Source organism: Talpa europaea, assembly GCF_964194135.1.
Source record: "Talpa europaea genome assembly, chromosome: 7".
Taxonomy (NCBI): Eukaryota; Metazoa; Chordata; class Mammalia; order Eulipotyphla; family Talpidae; genus Talpa; species Talpa europaea.
Genome location: NC_140074.1, coordinates 59338202 through 59365994, shown reverse-complemented (window position 1 = coordinate 59365994; position 27793 = coordinate 59338202). Strand labels below are relative to the sequence as shown.

Genomic DNA, 27793 nt, shown 5'->3' with positions numbered 1-27793 from the left:
TCAGTCTTCAGTCAGCCACAAAGTTTTTAAAAAAGGAAACCTTATTCCATTTTAAGTTCTCAGTCCACAACACCCTCCCCATACCACACTTCGACCACAACATTCTCTAGTTTACTCCACAGCCATGCCTTCTTCTGCCCCACAACCTTTACTCACACCAAGTTGATGGTTTGTGCCTTTATATAGTCTAGCTCTCAATTTAGAAGTTATGGTCTCAGAGTTATGGTCTTAGTGTCAAAAAATGCTAGCTAGCCATTTTTACTTATGGAAACTATTCATTTTCTTAATAGCATTCATTTAATTTAGTTTGTTTCAATATTTCCTTTCCCCCACCTGAATACAGGTTGATATGTGCATGGGATCATGCCATTTTGCTTTCCTGACACTTATATGACAGTTAAATGGTTTTTTTGGTGCAGAATTTTCAATAAAGGCATTTAAAGGCAATGAAAGAATAACTTACAAAAATATCACTGAGCAATTTCAGCATTTGACATCTTGTTTAGAGTAATGAACTTTCCTTTCCCATTCCATCAAGGACTTTTTAAATTACTCATTGATAGAATCCTAGCACCAAGTCACTCAAGTGGCAATATGCTTTCAGCAGTCTAATTCCCAGATACAGAAATCAGTATCAACATAAAATTAAGAGCATGGCGTGTCAGAACTACACTATATATTTTAACATTATGTTTCTCATTTAATTCTCTCAATCACTCTATGAGAAAGGCTTTTCCCCCCCTCCTTCTAAAGGTATAATGGTGAGAGAGATCAATCATATGATCATGGTATCCGGCTGGAAAGTCATAATGCAGAGACACAGAGATCACCTGACTTCGAAATTCCCATACCTAATCATTATGCTGTCCCTTCTAAAATCATCCTGCCTATTTAAGTAATAAAAACTCATAAAGAAATGCCCATATGCAGTTTGATACTGCTTTAATCATGACAGTACAAGGACAAATGACTTGCAGAAAAAGTATAGTGATTAAGGACAACAAAAGCAGTTAATGAGTCTAAAGAAGTTGTGGTAAAGAACCTCACACGTCATTAAGAATGAGTTTTGGAATTACCGCCTAGGTCACAAGAACTTATGATGGAAACTAACAATGACCTCACTAGATCTGATTTTTTTCAAAGCCCACTAGGGCAATAAAGAGAAGAGGATAATGCAAGATTATCAGTGAGGTAAGGACCTGAAATAAGGTCACTGAAACAATACTCCAGAAACATTAGGAAGAAGGAGCAACAGGACTCCTGGCTTCAGTGGGCCAAGAGAAGCAGAGAGTCAGGATGATAACAATGTTTTAGAAGAGGGTGAATGATGATGCAAGGAAGGGAGGGAATGAATGAGAAGGATCAAACAGGAAAATAAACAATGAGTCAACAAGGACCCTAAGGGGTCTGTGGAGATGGCAGGTTTTCCAGCTGAACAGCTGAAAAAGTTGAGTGTGGAAGGCACAAGGGAGAGGTGTAGCAGCATTATTTTGGGAATCCTTAATAGTACATGGGTGGCATTTGCCATCCCTGAAGTTTGAACTTTTGAGTTATGCCCTAGACTAGAACCAGAAGAAGAAAACAACCCCCCCCCAACCCCAATACACACACACCTCTAGGTAAAATTAAAAAAAAAAAAAAAAAAAAAAACATTAAAAAGCCAGAGAAGGAAGTCAAAAATATAGCTCCAAAAAAGTGGTACCAAACAAACCACAGTAAAGTATCAACAGAAAGACTGGTAAATTAAGGATTAATAAGCTAAATAAGCTAAGGGATCCTGAGACCACAAAGTTTCATATGGCTGCTCCAGGAATGGTAAGACATTAAGGGAAGACATCACCATCAGAGGTGCAGGTGTAGTGGCAGCTGGTGGGGCTCTAGGCTCCTGCTCTGCAGCGTCATGAGTACTAGTAAAGCAGCAGTGTGTTGTGGTGGCCAAAGGCTTCAATAGCATCAGGGGCAAAAGTGCAGCCAGTTCCAGTTCTGAGGCTACAGAACATCTTACTGGTCCTCTGAGTAATCCTCAAGACCTTTCAATATCTCTGCAACAATTTCCTAAGTAAGCCTTTCCCTGTTAGAAACAGAGCAATGTTTTCCTTACAGGTCCCTCTCTCATACTCATATGGCAGCAAAGCAGCCCCAAAAAACAGTTCTTTAAAGATATAAATGTGGGTTTGGTAGCTGATTATTAAGTAACTATTTTGCCACTGGATGCAACAGCTAACCATTAACCATTTCCCATGGCAATGAGGGCACCATGGATCTCACATCCTGTTAGGTCAGATGACCAACCCCAGAGCTTATAAAGTACTGCTGAAACCCAGCTGCTACAGCAGCTAAACAGAAACCCAGAACTGCATTCCACTGAAGTGGCTGTTATCCCTGTTTCCCTCTACCTTCCAGCCATTTCAGGAACTGAAAAGCTTCCAAGGGTAGGAACGGAGTTGTCAGTCAACAGACCAATAATTAAAAGGCACAAGAGGAATAGTACCAGAGATGTTGCAACAGGAAAATGGGATAAAAAAAGCAGAACTGATTTTGACAGATGAGATGTGACTGGAGGGCAAGGCATTACTCAATGGGAAAAATTAAAGGTTGGGAAAAAAGGGCATTTTTGCTGCAAGTACAATACAAACATGCTGAAGATGGAAACCTATAGACCACAAGTTGGAATGAAGGCTGTTTCATCTTTCTTTAAGATGAAACATGATGTAGATTTAGTAACATTTTATGCCATTTCAAACACACTTTGCAGTAAGCCTGCACAGAGATCAAACTTTGCTAAGACCTCATTCAAAATTCATATTAAGAAAAGAAAAAATTGTTTGCTTTAAGGAAAGGAGGATGTTTAACTCAATACAATTTAAAAGAACATGTAAAATGCAAATTTAAAAGGTGTTTAATAACACTAATAATTATCTAAATCAATCATTCAGCAGCTTGAATAAAAACAATCATAAAAATTAATACATTGCCACCATTGAAAAAAAACGAAACTTAAAACACTTCCCTATCTAACGTGGTTATTCACAATGTGGATACTTACCAAGTGCACTTGTTGCATCTTCAAAAAGGTTTGATCGAGATGAATCTCCTGATGTACTGTAAAAGGTTTTCATAAAATCACTAATCAGAAGGTATTACATTAAACCACCCTGCCTGTAGGCTAAAGAACTACTAAATAATGGTAATCATTTTTGAAACCAAGGAGGGAAAAAGGTATTAAAGTTTAATAAATGTCCAATCTATAAAGTCTCTGATTTAATGAAATACATAAGTTTCTGGCTACTGAGTTTGTTTAAACAGTCTTCTAGATTAAACTCCTACGTTTTATCCATAGCATTGATAGTTGGGAAGAATTTTCAATCTTAATACTCATTTTATTCTGCAACTGCTATTTTTTAAATGCCCAGAAATATAATACCAATATATAGCACATGTTGAAACCACATGAGGCTGAAAAGACCCAGAAGAATCTATACTGTATAATTTCAGTTAGATCTTATAATTAAAGCAATCAAGTTAAGGGATACAGCATAAGCAAAAAACGTAAAGGCAGAATAAATACTAACTACAACCAAAACTAATGAGTTTGAAAGGACTAAGTTTCTGTAGGTAAACTTACAGACTGGAAGACCAGTCTGAAAAGTAAAACAAACAAGATTAGAAAAACCATGAACAACAGATCAAAGAAAAACAAACTTAAGATTACAAAACTGTTTAGGTAGCAGTTATCAGTTCAGAGTAAAACATACACACAACACGAATTTATACCTCTGTTCCCATTTAAAAAAACTAAACAGTAGACTTCAGTCCTGAGAAAAACCTTCTAGTTTAGCAAGTTTGAATTCTAGTTTGAATTCACATAATACTCAGTTTCTCATTAATACAATGAAGTCAAAAACTGTACGCATCTATCCCAGGTGTTGTGGAGAGGATTACTGCTAATAAAGTGCTTAGCAAGAGCCTGACTTCATGACACCCAATATGCTTATTATAACAATCCTTTCATGTTATATTTTCAGTATCTTCACTAACTAGAAATACTAACATATGCACAAGACAAAATATAAAAAAAAAAAAAAAAAAATAGGCAAAACTAAGGTCTTGCCTAAGACCCTCTACCCAGACAACCACTATCAGTTTTTATGTAACTTGTATCTTGCTTTTGAGTTTTTGTTTCAAGGCAGCACATCTGTTTTTCCAACCAACACACAGTAGTCCACTTAATTTATGAAATCAAACTCTCAATAAGGAATTTTTAGTTTCAATTTTAAAGTCAAATTTATTAACCTTTTTTCTTTTCTGATTATTTTGGTTATTTAGCTTAGGATGAACTTCTCAAAGGATTTTATTTTTCCCATATTCTCTCCTCTATGTTAGGGTTCACCTTTACATATATGAGTTATCTATCCTTTCCCCCTCCAGATGCTAAAGTTTTTATCCCCATAGCATTTTTCCCACAGCGACATGAAGTAACATCTTTATCTTACATATTATATTACTGTATGTGTTTAGGTCTATTTTTATTTAATTTTTTAAAAAAGATTATTTATGCATACAAGAGCTGGGATATAGGCCAGAGGTGTGTGTGTGTGGGGGGGGGGGTGAGAGGATTCACCAGAGACAGAGTGGGGAACAGAACAGGCAGACTGACTGAAAAATACTGCTGAGGGGAGCAGCGGATGAGTCAGGAGAGGTCTGCTGCGCCATGTGGGTTGCTCCCAGGCTGGCCAGGGATCGAACTCATGCTGCAGAGGCTGTGGATCGCTTCATGGTGTGGTGTTTAACCCCTTGCGCCACCAGGGAGGGCCCCTAGGTCTATTTTTAGACTACTCTTTCACAGAGCATCTTTCTAATAAGTCTTTCTAATAAAAGTCCTATTAAATGTTTTATCATTATCATGTATAAACACATTTAGTGTCTTGCAGACTAGTCCTCTTCACTACTGTTCTTTTACTGAACCACTGGTACATGCTATTTTTAAAATTTCTTTTTAAACATTACAGATTAGACTGAGGTATACTATAACTGCCATTCCTCGATCTTGACTCTGCTTCACCATTTCTTCCCTCCTCATGTACAGAGGAAACCTATTAAATCTATTAGGATATAGCTACTTTCCTATTGTCTTTCTACATTAACAGCATACCCACAGAAAACATGCATTGCTATTTTATGGCTTTTGTTTGGTTTATGGTTGCTGCTTAAATTGCTTTGCAATCTGATTTTTTTCCCACTTAGTAACAGAGCTTTGAAACCACATTCATCTAATATGCATATATATGGCATACTTTAAATGGCCTGTAGCATTGGATATGAGGGCTTCTCAAACTTTGGAAAACTGAAGAATTCAGCAGAAAAGCTTGTTGAAATATAGTCCCTGAGCTCCACCCTAAGAAATAATAGGGCAGAGTCTGAGACTTCATTTCAAACAAATACCCAGTGATGCTGATGCTGCCTAATGACTACCACATTTTGAGTAGCACTGTTCTCTAAAATGAATGTCAGGTCCAGTCATGCCCTTACCAATGCAATTTGCCCTCAAATACAATCAGTACAGTCCTTCTCCTTCTGCACAAGTGGAATTTGCAATGTAACAGGTGGTTTTTCTAAAACGAAAGTGATCTAAGCAAACAAACTAGGTGATTGAGATCTTTTCCTAACACAGTTGACGGGAACAATCACAGAATCACACTTATAGGCACCACAGTGAAGGGTCATGACTACATTCTTTCTGATTACTGTTACACACGTCATAAACTTCCTTGTAAGTCAGTGATTAGTTTCAGTTGTTGCAATTTTCCACTGTGTCAGGTTCTGATTCAAGAACTCTAACTATTGCCACTAAGATTTGAGTTATACTGAAGTCATGAAATATCAACAGAGCCAGTATACACTGGACAAAATATAATCCATGCTCTCTTAGATAAAGGAGGGTTCTCTTGTACTATTTCTAGCCAAGTGAAATGAAAGCATTTGCTATGGCTATTGTATTGCTTGGGAGAAAAAATTTGTCTGAAACTGCTCAATGGTCCAAACGCCAACTTCCCACTAGAAATTATTTCTTGGGGCCTCCCTGGTAGTGCAGGGGTTAAAGTCTCAGTGCTATCAAGCAATCACCAGCCACTGCTGCATGAGTTCAATCCCAAGCCAGGGAGCTAACCCATATGGCGCAGCAGAGCTCTCCCATCTCACCCACTGTTCCCCTCAGCAGTGTATTTCTATCAATCTGCCTGTTCTGCTCCCCACTCTGTCTCTGGTGAATCCTCTCATCCCCTGCACCTCTGACCTACACCCCAGTTCTTGTATGCATAAATAAATAAAGTAAATCTTAAAAAAAAATATTTCTTGCTCCCCAAATATCCTAACACTTTTCTTGATTTGTTTTAAAGAAATGAGCGGTAAAAGCTTAAGTTTGTACCTAAGTTCACAAGACACAGATAACACAGTGAAAAATTCAGACAATCCGTATGTTCAACAAAGGGGTAAGCAACAGCTAACACTTATTCAGCACATACTGTGTGTCATGTGGTATTTCACTTCTTTTAGGTTTATTATTTTGTTTAATTCTATAACAACTTTATGAGATAGGACCTATTGTCATCCACATTTTACATTAAGGAAAAAACCCTAAGAAATTCTAAGGTTTCTTTTGTAAAGTTTCTAAGAGCTAATAATGTCAGACCCAAACAAAAAGACACACAGCTAGAAATATTTACCAACATGGAAATATTTATGGTATGTATGAAAGAATATAGATTTAATATAAATGATACTGGAAGGTAAGATCAGCTACTGACACTCTTATGTCTAGTTACGTCATAATTTTCTTCGGTTATTTGTTTTTGTTCACTTTTCTAGCAAAACAAATAATGATTTTAACCCTCTCTCCCTTCCTCCTACAAGAAAAAAATAAAATTGATGCGTGGTATAGAAATCTGGATTATGGACATTTAAGCACATATAGACTGTAGTTACAAAGTCAATTTGATCAAGATAATAATTCAAATAAATACATGCCTAAGTTCTCATTATAAACATATTTTGAGAATACAACTTCCTTGAATTCAGTTCTTACCTGTCAGTTGATGTTGGACTGGTAGCCACTACTGGTGTTTCTGCTGGCTTTTCTGCAGGTTTCTCTTGTTTAGTTGTACTAGCAGGTGCAGGTTCAGAAGATGCTGTTGTTGAAGCTGGAGTGATGGATGCAGGTGGTGTGGGAGTGGGAGCCAAAGCAGGGGTGGAGGGTGGTGCCTGAGCCACAGTTGGTGTTGTGGAGGAACTAACTGTGGTAGTGGTGGCAGCATTTGATTGCTGAGTTGTAGCTGGTGCTGGTGTCGTTACTGCTTTTGGCTAAACACATCAAAAAGCAAAAGAATAAATTACGATAAAATACATGATTGTCCAATCTCTAATTAGACTGCATTGTTACAGGATACTACAAACATTAACACACATGTGGACTTACAGCTTGGAAATAATTTTCTAACATGACATAATAAATGATCAATACTAGTAATCTCAATCACTCTAAACACTTTAAAAGCAATGAACACATCTAATCTTATCAACCTCAATGAGCTTTAGCCCAGAACTGAACAACATGAGCATTTTAAAATACAGAGAATGTATTTAAAACAACAACAACAACAAAAAGCAAACAGGGGCCTCCCTGGTGGCGCAGGGGTTAAAGTCTCAGTGCTATCAAGCAATCCCTAGCCACTGTGGTGGCCTGAGTTCAATCCCCAGGCAGGGAGCTATCCCACATGGCGCAGCAGAGCTCTCCTATCTCACCCACTTCTTCCCTCAGCAGTGCATTTTCTAACAATCTGGCTGTTCTGCTCCCCACTCTGTCACTGGTAAATCCTCTCATCTCCACACCTCTGCCCTACACTCCAGTTCTTTTATACATAAATAAAATAAATCTTAAAAAAAAAAGGAGGGGGGCCTCCCTGGTGGCAGAAGGGGTTAAGATGCAACCTATGAAGCTGTCCACAGCCACTGCAGCACGAGTTCAATCTCCAGCCAGGGAGAAACCCACATGGTGCAGCAGACCTCTCCTGTCACGCCTGCTGCTCCCCTCAGCAGTGTATTTCGGCCCGTCTGCCTGTTCTGCTCCCCACTCTGTCTCTGGTGAATCCTCTCACCCTCCTGTGCCTCTGGCCTGTACTCCAATTCTTGTATAAAATAAATAAATCTTTTTTTTTTAAAAAAAGGGCAACAACAGCAAACACATTTCCCACCCAATAAACTTCCTTATTTAAGTTGCTTGATTCTAATGTCAAAGTATTTGCCACTTAAAAGTATTACCAAAATAACTTTCTTAAACTGAAAGCAGAAGTATGACTACTGAACACACCAGGTATCCTGCTGATTTTAGAAAAGGGAGGAAATCCCATCTGGTTTCAAACCAGTAAGTACAAAGAGGTTAACATAACATTTTGAGATGTAGATGTACTTAAACATAAAAATAAAGGCTAGATAAAGTTATAAATATGCTCAGCACTTTCTGAGCTAAAAGCAGGACAATAAAGGCTCCTACAGAGCAAAAAAGCAATTACATATTTGCAAAAATCATAGTATTTGAGGTTTATTTTTTTCTAAGGCCTATCAATGCTATCTATTTAGCTAATAATTTTACTAAGAACAAAGGTAACTTTTGATGGAAGATAGGATTAAAATGCAACATAATTTGTTTCATGAACATTATTATAATCCTATGTAAAATAAGAACAGCCTCGGCTCCAAATAGCTATTCTTCAAATGCATGCAGCTATTCTGAAACCTATTCTGCTTAATTTTTAGTTATGTTCTAAATAGCGAGTTACTCTAATACTAAAGGAAATAAGACCAAAAGCAAATAAGTATCCAAACACGTGGCTATCACATTTTCTATAATGCACTATGTATGAAAAACTAAACAAGCCAATGAAATGTTATTCAGCACTAAGAGTGACAAAAAATCTGGTTCATGCTGCAACATGGGCTTAAAGACATTATGTTTAGGAAATAAGGCACTCACAAAAGGATAAATACTATGATTCCACTGAGATGAGAGGAACCTAATGTAGTCAGATTCATAGACTAAATAGAATAGGAATGCCAGGAGCTTGGGGAGGGGGGAGGTGGAAATGGCAATTAGTTTAATGGGTACAGAGTTTCAGTTTGTGGGAGAAAAATGATGTTCTGAAGACTGATGGTGGTGGATACCTAACAATGTGAATGTACTTAATGCCACTGAATCTTACACTTAAAAAATGATTATATTGGTAAATTTTGTGTTAAGTATTTGATCACACACACAAAAACTAGATGAGACAAAGTTTCCTCATTTGATTCTGCTTCTCTATTTCTAAAGTTTAACATGCAATGAGTAAGCACTTAAATACAGCAAAATCAATAGTTAAAGGGATTGTAAAAGCTTAAGTCCACACATGTTAGCTAGTGAGCTGCTTTTTATTTTTCAGTACAAGTGCATGCAGCAATTAAAATTTATTTGTTCAACTATTTTATTCTGCATGTATCAATTATTTTGTGACATGAACCACCACTCCTATTTGACTTAAGACTTCACTCCAGACTTCTATGTCTTTAAAGAAGTTTATGTATGAACAAAGCCTCTGTAAGTCACAAAAAATGTGTTGTTAAAAACTTCCTTACATAAACAGTTCAACTTTTTTTTAGTGGCCTTTTCATTTTTTTATTTCCCAGTTTCTGCACTCTATTCCACTCACTTGTAAATACCGATAAAATGAAGAGTCTACATGGTTTTTCTGCCTTGAGGAGTCTGTCAGGTCTAATACATAACTTAGACTTAGCAAGTTCCTTGAAGGCACCCTTATTAAAAACTACAAAATAACCTTTAATGACAGTTAAGTACACATTACTATGGGTGTGCATATACTGTATTCACTTAAAAGGCTGGACTTGTGATCAATCTTTTATTAAGACTCACATGCAGAAAGATAAACAGAATGAAGCTGACACTTACCTTTGTCACCATAACCACGACAAAATTTTTCTCATCGATTTTATATTCTTTTAGAGCAGTATCATCATTGAGGATTTTACCTAACACATTAAGAGAGAAAAACATTATTTAAGGTTCAGCTACCTTTGTCTCACACGAGTTAAAACAATAACTGCCATCAACTTATCAATACTTTCCTAAGGAAAAAAAAAATCAACTGATTAGCTGAAATAAAGATAAATAAATATTAGAGATAACATGATTAGTTGAAAAGTAGTCAGGATTTGACTAAAAGATATCAAGCATATACACACTATATAGATAGCCAAAGCAAGTCTTTAAAAAATATTACTTGTAAGACTTGCTGGGTAAAAGAACTTTTAACCAGGTCAGAAGAAAGGGGAGATCGTGAAGTCAAAACTCAATATTCCAACTGCCTCCAAATCAGGGAATAACCTATTATTTTTCCTGATGGGACAAGGAGACTTCCTCCTTACACAAACGTTGGATACCAGGCAAAAGAGTAATGTTCCAATGCTAATGCTGTGAAAGCAAGATACTCATGATAATAATTACTTCAGAAAATGCAAGATGGTATAGAACTAAGCAAAGCACTGAGAACATAAGATTCTGGGCATGCAGAAGGCCAACTGTAGGCTAGTATTCCTTCAGGTTTCCTTTCCCTGGAATCTAATTTCTCACTTAGAAAATGTGACCATAGCAAAAGCTGCAAGCATTAAGACAGAAAGGAATAGAGTCTCTATAAAGGAATAAAAAAACATGACAAGGCTAGGAACCAGAAATTCTAGTTTCACATCTACCATCATTACCTGCCTTTTTAGGCTTTTTATTTCACAGGGGCAGTTTTTCCTCTAGATCACCTCGGTTAAGAAAATATTATAAAATCAACAGCCAGGAATAGACAAGAACCAGGCCTCCCCTGGTGGCGCAGTGGTTGAGCACTGGGCTGTGAAGCTGCCTGCAGCCTCTGCAGTGCCGGTTCGATCCCCAGCTACCCGGAGAGGGTCCCACATGGCGCGACAGACCTCTCCTGCCACGCCTGCTGCTCCCCTCAGCAGTGTATTTCAGCGGTCTGCCTGCTCTGTTCCCCACTCTGGCTCTGGTGAATTCTCTCACCCTCCCGCGCTTCTGACTGTACCCAGTGCTTGTATGTATGTATGTATGCATAAATAAATAAATAAATAAATAAATAAACAGATAAATAAATAAATCTTAAAAAAAAAAAAAAAAAGACGAGAATCCCTGGTAATCTAAGACCTACCTTATTGACAGTTACAATGACAATATATTTCTTCTGAAGAACAAAGAAAATAATTTTCTCCATAAAATCTGAACATCAAGTCTATCCTTCTGGCTACTAAAAGGCTAGTTAAATTTGCATTTTCTATTTACAGCCCTTGCTACTATTTTAAATTGGGTCATTCTATCTTTGTTTGTTTGTTTTATAGAGGCACGTTTTTATTTGTTTGTTTTTTTGTTTATACATTCACTGGGTACAGTCAGAGAGGGTGAAAGAATTCACCAGAGCCAGAGCAGGGAGCAGAGCAGGCAGAAGGACTGAAGTACACTGCTGAGGGGAGCAGCGGGCGGCAGACGTCTGCGCGCCATGTGGGACCCTCCTCCGGGGGCCGAGGAGCAGCCTGGGATCGAACTGGCGCCGCAGAGGCCACGGGCAGCTTCGCAAACCAACGCTCAACGGCTGCGCCACCGGGAAGGCCCTCTATCCTTGTATTTTTAAAAGCTTTATATAATACGAATATTAATCTTTTCTTCTCCCTTTATTTATAGTGCTCTTTGAACATACAAGGTTTTCTATGTTCTCCCATCAATTTTGATATTTTAAAAAACAGATTCACTGAAATGATTATTTCACAGGAATAATTAATAAGTGCATTAATGAACCTAAGTGAGTATAAAGAGTTTCAATTCAAAAGATAAAGTTCAGATTAATTAAAAATACAAATGGTAGTTTTATATGTTGTTTGCAAAAGACAAAACTAACATCATTGGATGTAAATACATAGAAAGCAAATTTGAAAACACTGAACATCAGTATCACATTCAAATGATTGCTCTCCCCCTGCTTCGATCTGCACAATCATGTTTCTGACACAATCACTTAATATAGACTCCAATTCACAAGAATTTCCCAAACTAAAAGAATGTCACTGTAAGAAAATGGCACATTAATTTCAAATTTAATTCATACCTGCATAAATTAACTTTTGACCTGCTACAGGAAAGGCATCTTTCCCCTTTTCAGATTCAATCTTCTCTTTTAGTGCTTTCACCTATAGGAAAAACAAAGATTTTTTGTTAAAATCTAAACAAGTGGGAATCCGGAACCCAAATAAATAATGCAAGATGAAATTTTCATGTATTTTAATTTATGCTGCTCAAAACTTAAAATATCATCTTCCTCATACAAAAAGACCTAGTAACCCACATTATTAAACACAACAGGTATAAACTGTTTCACCATCTATTATGCATATATAGATTTTTAAAAAGTTACCAATTGACTTGATAAATCTATTTTAAGTAAAGGTTTTTTTTAATATATTTTTAAAAAGATTTATTTATTTATTTGTTTGTTTGTTTGTTTGTTTATGCAAGCACTGGGTACAGTCAGAAGAGTAGGAGAGCGAGAGAATTCACCAGAGCCAGAGAGGGGAGCAGAGCAGGCAGAAGGACCGAAGTACACTGCTGAGGGGAGCAGCGGGCGGCAGGAGACGTCTGCGCGCCATGTGGGACCCTCCTCCGGTGGCTGGGGAGCAGCTGGGGATCGAACCGGCGCCACAGAGGCCGCGGACTGCTTCACAACCCAGCGCTCAACCGCTGCACCACCGGGGAGGCCCTAAATAAAGGTTTTGATATGAAAGTTTTAATTCTTTACGGGCTTATCTGGCTTATCTTCTATAGAGTAAGAAGGTAAAGCTCTCTAAACTAAATGGTCTAAGAAATAGCTCTCATCTACAATCTGTGAAAACTTCAATGTAGTTACATGTGAAAGTTAAAAGACAAATGAAGGGCCTCCCCAGTGGTGCAGCAGGTTGAGCTACGTGCTGTGAAACTGTCTGCAGCCTCTGCAGTGCCGGTTCGGTCCCAGCCAGCTGGCGAGAATCCCACATGGCCCAGCAGACCTCTCCTGTCATGCCCACTGCTCCCCTCAGCACTGTACTTCTGTCGTCTGCCTGTTCTGCTCCCTGATCTGTCTCTGGTGAATCCTCTCACCCATCCGCGCCTCTGGCTTGTACCCCAGCTCTTGTATAAAAAAAAAAAAATCTTAAAATAAAAAATAAAATAAAAGGCAAATGAACCACTTTAAAAGCGCGCAATATTTTATTATAATAACCCACAGGGGCTTTAGAAGGATTGATTTAAAACATAATTTGTGAGGGTAGAACCTGATTATCAGTATTTTTTAAAATTATTTATTTATGTATACAAGAACTGGAGTGCAGGCCAGAAATGCAGGGGGGGTTAGAGGACTCACGAGATAGAGTGGGGAGCAGAACAGGGAGAGCGACTTAAATATACTGCTGAGGGGAGCAGCTGGTGAGACTGGAGAGGTGTGCATTGCCATGTGGGTTAGCTCCTTAGGACAGCTTCACAGCTCTGAGACTTAAAACCCCTTGAGCCAACAGGGAGGCCCTAGTTTCATTACTTTTAAAGACAAAAGAATCAAGGGGACAAATTCCACATCCTTCAATTTCTCAGAATACTTGTTTTAATGTCTAAGCTGTTAGTTTTAAACATTATATGAAAAACTGTCTTATAAAAAGGGACAGAGGGCCTCCCCGGTGGCACAATGGTTGAGTGCTGGGTTGCAAAGCTGCCCACAGCCTCCGCAGCGCCAGTTCAATCCCCGGCCGCCAGCTAGGGTCCCACGGGGGGGGGGGGGGGGGCGCAGACCTCCCCTGCTGCCCGCTGCTCCCCTCAGCAGTGTACTTCGTCAGTCTGCCTGCTCGGCCCTCCCCTCTGGCTCTGGTGAATTCTCTCACCCTCCCGCGCTTCTGATTGTACCCAGTGCTCGTATAAATAAATAAATAAATCTTAAAAAAAAAAAAAAAAAGGAACATTCTTTCTTATAAAAAGCAATGGTCTATTCTTTGAAAGTAATAAAGTAATGTTTACACAACTTCAGAAAGTTCATTAACATACTCCATGTGACAGAATACTCAAAACTCTGGGACAAATAGGAATACCATCCATTCAATTTTATAGTTGAGGAAATAGCAGAGACATTAAATCATCTCCCCAAATCACACTGCTAACCAAATAGAAGCTGACACCCAAAACCAGCTCTTTGACTCAAAATATTGTGCAACTACCATACAAATCGCCCTTGCTACACTGATCTTTCTGATATGGATCAGGAGCATCACCTCTATTTTGTTTCCCAAAGTGGCAATAGTTTCAAGACTTGCAACCTACTATATTTTCTTCTGTTCTTAATTTCAAAGGTAAAAAAGTAATGATTTTTAAAAAGCACCCTGAAAATCTGAACTCAACATCAGTAAACTGGATATAAATTCCATGTCTCTATCCATATTAGTACAGCCAGTCCTCAAATAACTTGGTCTTAACATTGATGAGAAAACATTAGACAAAATGACTGATGATCTGGTTTTTTCACATGTAGTTTTAGCTTAAAGTTGCAGTTTCCAATGACAACTAGCTACACACTATTCTTCTATTAAGTGGTAAATCATATGTGAGGTGTAGTTTTGAATAAAAAAGCACAAGGAGTCCATAACTTTTTAAATAACTCGGTTTTGCCCCTCCTTCAAAAAAATTTATGTTGACGGGTTTGCTTTTACCTGTGCATTCAGTTAGCATTTTATGGGACTGAGAAATAAAAGTTATTATCTAAATTCTGAGATAAAGTAACCTTTAAAGACTATATAGCTGAACTTCTATGTTGCTAATGGAGGCCAAAGGAGCGTAGATTATCCCAGGGATCCCTAAAGGTTCATTAATACACTTATCAGGTGGTCTACAAAGTCAAAAGACATTATTTGCCTTTATTCATTCTCATTTTCTCACAATTATTCAGCTGAGTTTTCCAGAAGGTACAAAGCATGTTGTGTTATCACAAAAATGAGTGCAGGAGCAGCTGAGAATCCACCTATCTTCTATTAAGCCGAACATTAAATAATTTGCAAAACAATGCCAGTCCTCTCACTGCTTTTTGTTTTGGAAAATAATTTTTCACACAAAAATGTACTAACTGTAACATCTAAAGATGTCTTATTTTAAAATATACATTGAAATTATTTTAATTTCTAATACAGTAAATATCAATAAATACAAGCCACAGTTAAGTGTTGTTCTCAAGTCCTCAATTAAGTGTAAAGGGGTTCTTAATAATAAAGTCTGAAAATTACTATCTTTTTTGCTAAATGATCTGCCCAAAGTCAACTGAGTGGTATCTGAGTATGGCTAAAGACTTTATCATGATACATTTCCTTTCATGCTTTTTTGTTTGTGGGAGAGAAGGAATGTAATGTTTTTATTTATTTATTTTTAAATAAATTTTACTTTTATATTCCCATACAATTGCAAACCCCTTATTTTGACCCCAATCCCTCCCCTCCCCACCCCTCACCCCCCATAGAGTGTCTCTGGTTCATAGATTTTTGTTGATTTTGATTTTCACTTTCTTATAGTTATTCATTTTCCTGGTCCCTTATTTAAGTTTTCTAGATTCCTGCTATGAGTGAGACCATGGGATGTAATATTTTTTAACTGTGATTGCTTGGTAAAATGCACACATGAATTACAGACCATGTATCTCTATGAGAGAATCCAGTTCTTGGGAAGGTACACAGATATTTAACAAGTAAATTAATGCACCATAGAAATATGTGAAAAATGGAAATAAAAAACAAACATAAAAAATGAAGCAGAAAACAAGGAACAAGCAGGAATCTCATTTACAGACAACTCAGGATGAGTCAACGCTTAACAGACAGATTTAAGTGATTATCTCTCTCAATTTAACTTGTGTGTGTATATATATACACAGATACACACACACTTCCTACCCAGAATCTCCTACTTTCACTTTGATCTTAACTGCCAGCTCTATTAAAAACAGACACCAATGTCACTGCTTCTATCTTTCCCTTCCTAATATCACATTCTTGCTTGTCTTTCTGTTGCTTCTGCCAGGCAAAATTTCAAATTGAATTTATCCATCAGTACTCAACATAAAATTTATTACTTCAGCTTCTCTGTGGTGTCATACTGTCCTATCACAATTAGCTGACAAATCTCACCTCCAACTAATTAACCAACCAACTTCCTGACCATATTTACATCCAGCCTTCTAAAATGCCATTGGAGAAAAGGTACCCACAAATGCTTTTTCCTGGTTAGTCCTTTTCTCCACTCTTCAAGAGGTTACTTTAAACCTGTACTTTCCTCTAAGTCTCATACTCAACACCCCACATCCCACCCCTGAAGATGACCATTTTCTACTTCAAAACAAATACAACATTAGAAGAACTCACCATAAACTTTCTGCAACCTACAGACACTGAATTCTTTCCAACTGTTTTCTGGTTCTCCTAGCAGTTTTCTCCAATAGTCTGCAATTATAGATTCATTGTTTTCTACCCTTACTCCGGGTTTATTTTCAACTTCTCCCTCAAAACCAGTTTATTTCCATTCACACTTTAACAGAGCCAACTCTATGACCTTCAAAAAGCAAAAAACCCGTACAACCCTTGTCTTCTGCTACACTCTCTTCCCTGTAGTCTCAAGCATTTTTCAAAAAATTAACCAAACACTTCACTTATACAAGAGTACAATATAGTGCTGATGAACAGAAGGACTCTGTTTTCATTTTGCTGCTTAGTTTCTCCAGTAGTGCCTACTCCCACTATTCTATGGAGACTGTTCTCACCATATCACTGAATTTAGCAAACTCATAATCAGATACTTCTTAGTTCTTTATCTGTCCTGTCTCTCTTTTGTACACTGTCTTCCTTTGGCGTCCACAATGCCAAACTGTTCTAGTTTTCCTCCCTTCTCTTTTCTCTGAAATCTTATTCCGTGGCCAGCCCTTGAAGTGTTACTCCTGGTTATGCCCAAGGCTGGCTACCTTTTCTTCTCCATAAACTTCCAGAATAAACCATCTTATCTATTCTTACTTTAAAAAAAAAATAAAAGATTTAGTTATGCATACAAGAACTGGGGTACAGGCTAGAGGTGTGGGGGGTGAGAGGATTCATCAGAGACAAAGTAGGGAGCAGAATAGGCAGACTGAGTGAAATACACTGCTGAGGGGAGCAGTGGGCAAGTCAGGAAAGGTCTGCTGCACCATGTGGGTAGCTCCTTGGCTGTGGATTGAACTTGTGCTGCAGTGGCTGCAGTTAGCTTCATAGGTTGCATCTCAACCCGTTGCGCCACCAGGGAGGCCTCTATTCCTACTTTTAATAACACTCCAGATGTCATCTGCATGCCTCCTGACCTTCAGTTATGCAAACCCCTCTCTCCACCTGGTCTTTCACTGGATGTCCCATAAGCATTTTAATCATAACGTGCTTGCTGAATGATGGCTTCTAGACCAATTTGTCTAATTCTTCCCTAAGTTGATTATATTGAACACAAACTAAAACAGTTTATAAAGAAAACTTATCTTTCTAAATGCTGCACAGAAAGAATAGGCAGCAATTCTACACATGCATTCCCTTGGCAAGTTTATGGCCAGCAATGGATGTGCTCATAAATCACGTAACTGGGACTTGTCCGATACCAATGCCCAGTTCCAGTAAGGCATTTCAACCAAGTTAATCTAGACAAAACACTACAGTCCAGTAAATAACTCGGGCTACCATATCCAAGGTTAATAAATCAAACTTTTCTTCCAGCTACACACTTATCTCATGAAGTTATGCAGTGAAAGAACAGAAATACTCCATAGCTAACATTAAACATAGTCGACAAGCCTTTTATTCTTTTTCCCCAAAAGCAAGACAATATCATGGACTCTTTCAAAAGTACCAACATAAAAGTTGATCAGTTACTCTTTTTCATCCCATTCCCTTGTGAGGGGCTTGTCTCTTCTCCCTATTTCTCACATCAAATCATTTATCCAGTGATGCCAACTTAACCATCTATTTTCCAAAGTGAACACTATTTTATTCCCACAAGACTACCCTAGTTCAGGCCAAGTAAATTCTGTTCAAATTTAGATTGTATGTTTCCAATGTCAAGCAAAATGATATTATAAATTATATTCTCACAACAACAGTATGCTGGTTTGCTCTGTCAGTTTTCTTTTTTCTTTTTTTTTAATAGAAGTGTTATTTTTTTTTCCTTTTAGATTTATTTATTTATTTATACAAGCACTGGGTACAGTCAGAAGCGCGGGAAGGTGAGAGAATTCACCAGAGCCAGAGCCGGGAACGGAACGAACAGACCGACGAAACACACTGCGGAGGGGAGCAGCGGGCGTCAGGAGAGGTCTGCGCACCATGTGGGACGGGATCGAACCAGCGCTGCAGAGGCTGCATCACAACCCAGCGCTCAACCGCTGGGCCACTGGGGAGGCCATGCTCTGTCAGTTTTCTTACACGGCATTTTTGCTTAAGATTTCTAGAGCTACCACTTGTTGATTAGATCAGCAACAAGATATTCATGAGCTAATCCAGTTTCCTCAATGTTAAAGTATATTTTCCTTATTACAATTACATACTATGAAATAAAACCTGCAAGCTTTGTGATGGGTAGCCTTGAAATGTAGAAGGGTGATAAAAAATTACTTTATGAACAGTCCACGCATCCATTTAATGTAATACAAGAACGATGGGGCCTCCCTGGTGGAGCAAGGGGTTAAGACGCAACCCATGAAGCTAACTGCAGCCACTGTAGCACAAGTTCGATCCCCAGCCAGGGAGCAACCTACATGGCGCGGCAGACCTCTCCTGGCTCGCCCACTGCTCCCCTCAGCAGTGTCTTTCAGTAAATCTGCCTGTTCTGTTCCCCACTCTGTCTCTGGTGAATCCTCTCACCACCACCCCTCCCCCGCATCTCTGGTCTGTACCCCAGCTCTTGAATGCATAAAAATAAAATACTTAAAAAAAAAAAGATGACTATACATGCAAGGTATTCACTGAATGCATACACATAAAATGAATGAAACATTAACAACCATCATTAAGAGAAAAACAATGACAGTTGCTTAAACAAAGCATAGTGTATTCATGTTTAAGTAATACATTTAGATATTAAAAAAAATGAGTGAGTCTAAAACCTTCACTTTATACTTTATAGTGAACCTAGATTATTTTAGCAATTTAACGGAAGATTTAAGTTTAAAAGAAAAAAAAATCATACTGTACCCCTCCCAAACCATTTCTTGTTATTATTACACAAGAAAACAGTACAATTTTGGGAGATTTCATTATTTAAAAAGTCTAAGGCAGTAGTTCTAATACTACTAGATGGTAATACTACCAGTAGTTCTAATAGTTCAGCAGATTAAAAAATAAGAGCAACTAAATCTGACAACTAACCATTAGCAAAGGAGAGAGATTCCCAAGTCAAACAGGCTTATAAAAGGATCTTATCATTTTCACTATAGGCAAAACTTTTCCCTTTTTGGTTCTTTAGGTAGTAATTCCATGTGAGAAACTGACACAGGCACTAAAGAGTATTTCTGAATTTCTTTCCTCCAAATAAATCCCCACTAATTCTGAAAATAAAGTTGATTATAAAAATATCAGTAAGGCCTCCCTGGTGGCGCAGGGGATTAAGCACTGCACTGAGGCAATCCGCAGCCTCTGCAGCACGAGTTCGATCCCCACCCAGTCAGGGAGAACCCCACACGGCAAGGCAGACCTCTCCTGCCTCGCCTGCTGCTCTCCTCAGCAGTGTATTTCAGTCAATCTGCCTGTTCTGTTCCCCACTCTGTCTCTGGTGAATCCTCTCACCACCTACATCTCTGGCCTGTACCCCACCTCTTGCATGCATAAAAATATTTAAAAAATAAAAATATTAATAGACTTCAATGCAATAGGAAAATCTCTCCACTGGACCCAAGGAATTAAACAACGCAGTATAAGCTAAGGGGGTTGCAATTGTATGGGGAATATAAAAATAAAATTTATTATTAAAAAAATAAACAATGTAGTATAAGTTTTTATTAAAACAATAACTGAAAGTGAAGCATAAATAATGTGTGAATAGACAGTAAACAAAAGCAATCAATCCTCAAATTGTGTTCATGATCCAAAGGTTATTATTTTATATATAATTTGAAATCCGAAACTATTTTTTCCCCAGAGAAACCATGGTATTTAGGCTTCTAAGTCAACCTATAATGTATTCTATTATAAAATATATTCTTAATGGTATGATTTCATCAAAACTGAGAGATTTTGAAGATTAAGTATACAGAAAAGCAGGGATTCTAAAGATACCTACAACTTTTAAGAAGTTTTAATATAGGCAGAGGAATGGAGTGTTCTAGTGCACAACAAAAAAAAGGTCACTTACTTTAACAAGTGAGTGGAGAAAAGGAGGAGAATGAAAATTTTTATCTACCTGTTTAGGTATCTAGGACCTGTTCATTTATTAGTCATTTGTAGCTGCTCTATTGCTAAGATAGACAGGGTTACATTGTGTTCAAGACAGGACAAGTGGGCCTCCCAAGTGGCCCGCAGCAAGTTGAGCGCTGCTCTATGAAGCTGCCTGCAGCCTCTGCAGCGTGGGTTCGATTCCCGGCCGGCCAAGAAGATTCCCACATGGCGCAGCTGACCTCTCCTGCTCCCACTCTTTGTCTGGTGAATTCTCTCACTCTCCTGAGCCTCTGATTGTACCCCCGTTCTTGTATAAATAAATCTTTAAAAAAAAAAAAAAGGACAAGTACGAAGTAAGAGAACACTCCCCTAATTTAGAAATTCTATGATGTATTTGAAAAAGAGAGAGGAAAAATAAACAAAATCAAAAAGCTACTGTTAAGTTTTGCCATGAGGAACAGAAAAATGATGCAGTGGCCAAAATGGAAAGTGGAGACAAATGAGGATTCTATTAAGAAGGTAAAAGTGTGTAAACCCTGGAAATGGAGAAATTGATGTAGAAGAGAAAAAGACAAGTAGTGGAGAGACGCACAACACAGGGACAGGGTATGGGATATGAGGGAAAAGTAGAGGGCTAGGCTTAACACCATCTACAATAGCCATCTTCAATAAAAGGAGCTAGCAGGTAGTTCTGCTAACTTGTGAAAGTTCTGTTCCAACAGTTTCTATATTCTCAATCTAAAATCTAGGGTGATAAATCGAAAATAAGGAGATATGAAATCTGCATATGGCAGTGGGAGAATAAAAGAAGTAGTGAAGTGTATGATGGTCAGGCTATATAAGTGTCTCACTGAGGCTAATGTTCACAAATTTACACGAGACAGGTATGTTTCCTAGCTGCACAGGTGCAAATACATAGTTGAATTACATCACATTTGAGGTTTCCCAAACAAGAATGATGGAGTGGTAACATCATGCTGCCAAATAATGTCATGGTTCTCTTTATGTAATACCTCATATTTATATACCCTCAAATTCAATGCTATCAGGTTAGTACTTCCAGTGGCAGTATCCCCACTTTACAAGGGAAACAGGTACACAAGCAGGTAATATAGCAAGTAAAACAGCCAAGATTAAAACTCAGGCAGCCTGGCTCAAGTAAGCCTAAACTAACTCGTTGCAATGGAGCAGATTATGATCGCTGATCCTATTTTAGCTGGGCAAGGGTGGAAGTGATAAGGTGAGGGTAGGGCCAGTATGCATCAGAACAAAACAAACAAAAAAGCAACTATGGATGATCAAATGGATTACAGATTTCATTCGAATTATAATCAGAGGCAAGGTAAAGTGGGATATTAACGACAGATTATTGGGGCATCTGAACAACAGTTAATAAAAGCTAATTACTAGTCATGGGTCTGAATTTCAGTAAAGCAGAAAGATTGATTACTGGATGAGAGACTTAGAAACAGATGACCAAGATATCTTCCACAAATATTGAAAGTACTAAGACACTGACTGTATGATCTCAGGGAGTTATTACTCAGGTTGGTTTTCATTACAAAACATGCACTTATTACACACATTTTTTCACAATTCTGGACTGATTTTTAATGCAAATCAATCACATTCTGGGAAGCTCAGAATCACTGACCATTTTCACATTTTTAACCTAAACAGCTAACCGCTACTATATCAGGAAAAAGGAGATTTAACAATGGAGAGATTTAAAAAGAAGAGATTTAACAATATAAGTCCATGTTACTATCTCTACTTCCTCTTCTTCCATTCATTCCTCCTCCCTGAAAATTTTCTTCTCTTGGATTCTTCCTACCTAAAAAGTTGCTCCTTGACTGACATTTTCACCATTTCAATCTAACAATTCAAGGTTAGAGCTGCCCAGGACTGAGTCCTAGGTTGTAGCAACTTTTCACAAAGTTTCCTCAACTCTAGTTAATCACATACAACAGACAATTTAGGCATCAGGGCTTAGGTTTTTCAAAGAATGAGCATTGAAAAAGACTGCTAGATGGTCTCATTCAGTCTCATGCTCATATATATGCTGAAGTCAAGCATATATACTATTTGACTACTTTCCTACCTCTATCTCCAAACTTCTCTCTGGAATTGAGATTCAAAACAATTATTTTCATCATCTCCACTTGAATGTTAACAGGTATCTTGGTTTGTCTTACATTACCACTCCAACCCCCAAAGCAGCTTCTCTCCCAGACCTCCATGTCTAGGGAAAAAATACAAAAATTCACACAATTTATACAACCAAATTCTAGGTTTAATACTGATTTCTCAATTTTCCCCATTCCAACCAATCAAAAAAATGCTCTCAACTCTACAACTCTCAATCATATCCCAAGTGTACCACTTCAAATCTACCCATTTCACATATATTCTCCACTCCTATTTCTCTGGTCAAAGTCTCAACTGGTTAAGATTACTGTACAAGTCTCCTAACTGGTCTTCCTGCATTCACTCTTGCTCATCTTTCTACCATCCATTTTGTACTAAGCAAGTGACTTTCTTTTTTAAAAGATGTATTTATTTATTTATTTAAACATACATACATACATACATACATACATACATACATACATACATACAAGAGCTGGGGTACAGGCTAGAAGCACGGGAGGGCAAGAGAATTCACCGGAGACAGAGTGGGGAGCAGAAAAGGCAGACGTATTGAAATACACTGCTGAGGGGAGCAGCAGGCGAGACAGGAGAGGTCTGCCACACCATGTGGGTTTCCCCCTGGCTGGCCGGGAATCGAACCCTCTCTGCAGAGGCTACGGACAGCTTCACAGCACTGCGTTCAACCTGCTGTGCCACTAGGGAGGTCCCAGACAACTGACCTTTTAAGTTATAAAAGAAATAATCTTTCTCTCCTGCCTAAAAGCACCCAATGGCACCCTATTTTACCTTGAAAAACCCCAGTTTACTTTAAAGTCTTATAAACTCTGGCCTCTTGCTTTTAATTCTCAAACCTCTTAGACCTTCTACCCCTCAACCTACTAGGATCAGCAAGACAGGTCTTTTTTTTTTTTGATTCTCCAAACACATTCTTTAAGATCTTTCCCTACAGAAAAAAAATCTCATCTCAAAATGCTTACTATTATTCAGATTTAGTTTAAATGACAGCTGATTCAGAAAAGTCTTCTGTGACCAGTCAATTTAAAAGCAGCCACCCACTCATGCACTATCCCATTACCTCACCTTATTACAATTCTGTATGTATCACTTACTATTATGTGGTTTTAAAAATATTTTTCATTGACTGATTTTACTAGAATATATGTACCATAACAGCAAGAGCTGTCACTTAGTTAAGTACTCAAAAAAAATTAATAAATCAACATGCAAAACTGAGGGATTACTGATTTGATAGTTCATCAAAATAATTAATTCAAAAGATCTTTATTAAATGCCTACTGTTTGTCAGATACAGAGAGAAAACATACCAGATATCCCAGGTACTTCCTACCATTATGCTAAGAAACCTTCATTTCACTTCTGTGATATAGCATTTTAATATCAACTACTTAATGTTTTAATAATCTAGGAAACTTCTATAAATAAGGTACAATCTTCAGCATGGCTGTATTAAAATACATAAACCACAAAAGGCACAATTCACTCATAAATGACAGCTAGCAAATATTGTATGCAAAGCAAATGCTAGAACAACTTAGTTTATAGCACAATTGCCAATATTACATAAACCACAAATTGAGGAATTCTTTGCAGATTATACAGTATATTAAATATAATGTTTACAGTAAATAAAACTACTGTAGCTCTGGGATTCTTTTTCAAAAATCTCCAATGTTTACACACAGCTTTGATGTCACATATAGTAATCTTATTTCAACTTGTGCATTTCAAATCTCATCTAAAACTTACTGGTGGTTTTTTGTCAGTCATTCACAAAAGAAAGCTGCTTTACTGTGGATGTCACAGGCGAGAAGGGGAGAGAACCTTTTTTCAACAGGTTCCATCACTAGCAGTTGCCATTATGACTCAAACTTTGATAGTAGTATCTGTTGTGTGTTTTTGTTTCCTCTTCAGTCATTCAAATCACTTGTGGCAAGAGCTTGTAGACTGAAGGATTAAATCTGTATACCATATACTCTTTTCTCATCATTTTCAGTGAACAATAAAATCTGCACTGTATTACAATTACCTTAATTTTTGTCCTTTAATTCACCTGTTCTTAATTATTAATGGGCTAATTACCAAAACAAAAAACTAAGTGACTATGGATCTGAACTTAAAAACTATGCACATTCCATTTCCCTTTAAATGACCACCATACTATCAAAACCAGAATTATAAACATTTTTAAATGAATAAGTCTATTAGATATCTCAAAATACTTTATTATCCATATCAATTTCTAATGTTTTACAGTAAATCATCTATTCAAAACAGAACACAAGAACATTCTTTTAGTCTTCCCATCCCAAACATTACACCTTCTCATTTTGTTTTGATATTGTTTGCATTTTTATAAGTGATGTAATACTATTAATTAAAAAAAAACCTATCTTTATAATAGCTAACACTAAATGTAGTGCATGGTTAGTGGTCCAGTAAACAATACAAATGTCTAATAAATGTTTAAAGTTTCACTAAAGAAGGGTGAGATGAGGGACGAACTTACAGCATTCAAAAACTAGAGCAAATGCAAATACCTTAAAAACAAATCCTCTTGCCTTTTCCAGTTAGTACAATCCCTATTCTATCTATAGTCACTGAGCTCCAATGAGGTCAGTAAGACTCCCAGAAGATCCAGAGTAAGTGTATGTCCCTGTACTCCCATCCCAACAAAGCTGACTAAACATTTACTTGTTCAACAAATGATTCACTCTCCTGATTCCTTTTCTCAGTTCTTTCTTTCACCCATTTCTGCTCCTGATGATTTCAAGCTCACAAGTCAGTTTGTACAGTGGCCACCTTAAGTTACTACATTTCCTTAGTTCCTTCTAGGTAAAACTCTTACAAGGACAAATTTGTGAGCAGCCCAAGTTGAGACCTCAGAGTCCAAAGTTGGTCCATTTTATGGGGTTTTCCTTTAAGTCTCACTAAAATCCTATTTTCCTTCATTTTAGATCTAATATTCCTGGCTACCCAGATTTCACAGCAAATTAGAAAGAGGATACTTAGAATCTCCCTATATTAATATAATTTTCATTGTTTCTGACTGCAATTCTACCTTCAAGTACTGTGCCAAAATGTTAATTTAAAAACCACTTGAAAGGTAGAATTAAAATTGTTCTATCTTGAAAAAAGTTCCGAAATTTAAAGCTAATATGGTGAAAATCTACAAATCTTTTTAATGTAAACAGTTCCATAAGTCAGAATGTTTTCTTTTCTTGCCCTAGACTAACAACGTTAATTGCTATATTTATACAAATAGCAACAAAGTTATGTTTATATAAATAGCAACAAAAAAAGTTGAAGTTAGTCTGTAACAATGCACCTTCAGAAAATATACTGTAGAAGTATATTTATAACTCATATAACTTAATACATTCCCTTGGAAATAAACTGGAAAACAGCAAATACAGGTAGGAGTCGATAAAAACATAATACTGGCTCCAACATATGTATACATAAGATGCTTAAAGAACTGCACAAATCTTAATATATACATTTCAGTGAAGCCTATGGAAAGTCACAACATAACTTCAACATCTGCAGCTACTTACAAAAAACTCCTTTAGGTTTCAACAGTCCTGGAATTAATTTTGAATATCCTAAGTTTGTAAAGTTTTTGCAGCACCAACATTTATAACCACAGAAACCAAAGTCAGAGAGACACTTTATGTAAAGTTTTGTCTGAAAATATTAGTGGCATTTTAACTTTTATTCTTTCACTCATATGTACACACTAAACAGTAATTTTCAAGAATGTTTTCCATTAATAATAGAACACAGGGTGTTGCCAATTACTTGTGAGTATATTGAAGTTTCTCAAATATAAACGCTATTTTCTGCACCTTGACGAATTCATCACACAACAGACTATACCCACAGTAAGTATTTTGAATTCAAACCATTTTGTGCTACAATTCCAAAAGGGTTGGGAGAATCTGTCTGTTAAAGAATTAAAGATGACGAAAACTTAAGAATAGGTATACAACATCATAACCTCAATCAAAGGTATCCTCTGATTAATAATTGACTCCATTTATCGACCACCTATTCAAATACCATTTAATCCTCACATCTCTGCAAGGAGGGTATTGTTCCCATCGAGTAGGGGATGGAACTAAGAATTTAATTTGTCCAAAAACACAGTAAACAAATTACAGAGAACAAATGGACTGGGGTCTACGGCCCCCGTCACCACCAAAAAGGAATCAACAATTTTTTAAAATACGGACGGGCAGAAAGTTTCTGGTTTTAATTCAGCGCTAACACGATCTTAAAGTGTATAGAACCACCGTTTCAGAACATAAGCACTAAATTTACACTCAAGGCATTTTTCAGATTCTTGGCATAAAGTTGTAATGATTTCAACATAGTGGCTCTTTTTGCAGTCACAAATACAGACGATGGCATGAGAATTTACCACGTGGACTTTTGAAGTGTTCAAGGATTTAACTGCAGAAAAGATTCAACGTTTTTATTTTTTCTCCCTGGAAAAACTATCACTTGGGGGTTGGGGGGCGGGGAAGATGCAGAACTCCAACTCCGACCATTACAAGACTTCCAACAGAGCATCCGCTCATCTGGAGTAGTTTCAGCCTGAATTCGAAAGGCTGTTGACCCAAAAATCTTCACCACCAACGAGGCCTCAAGATGCCATCTATACAGGGGTGTGGGTTCGATGGCGAGAAGACTGCAACTGAATATTCAAGATTTGTGCAAATAAAAGGGTTAGCATTTCTGGGGGAGGGGGGAAGGAGGCAAAGAATTCGTTTCTACCAACTCTCAACCACTCACTCTTCGTAGACGGAGCCCGATACTTTCTTTTAAGGTTCATTATCGCCGGTTACCACCTACTAGACCTCAGCGCCTGACCAGTCCACGCAAGGACTGGGCCACTGGTCCACGCAAGCGGCGATGCCTACATATCACCCCCGAGCCGTGCACGACCCCGCAGAGGCCGGCTCCACGGCCGAGGCAGTCCGGATCTCCCCTCCCCCTCCGGCCCCGCCACCGAGAGATCCCAGGCCTAGGCCCCCCGAGCCCCGCGGGCGTTAAGCGCCACACCATCTGCCCAGGACGGCCGGCCGGCGACCAG

The 27793-nt window shown here is 37.8% G+C and overlaps 1 protein-coding gene across 1 annotated transcript in view; it reads right to left on the bottom strand.

The window, feature by feature from the left end:
• RAD23B (RAD23 homolog B, nucleotide excision repair protein) overlaps positions 1-27793 on the bottom strand; it is a gene marked incomplete at both ends in the record, with an annotated part of 38854 nt that overhangs the window by 10683 nt on the left and 378 nt on the right. The window contains 4 exons of the mRNA XM_084238597.1: positions 3047-3102; positions 7082-7356; positions 9995-10074; positions 12204-12285. Of these exons, the coding sequence (XP_084094723.1) occupies positions 3047-3102; positions 7082-7356; positions 9995-10074; positions 12204-12285 (493 nt within the window). The remainder of the gene's footprint in view (positions 1-3046; positions 3103-7081; positions 7357-9994; positions 10075-12203; positions 12286-27793) is intronic.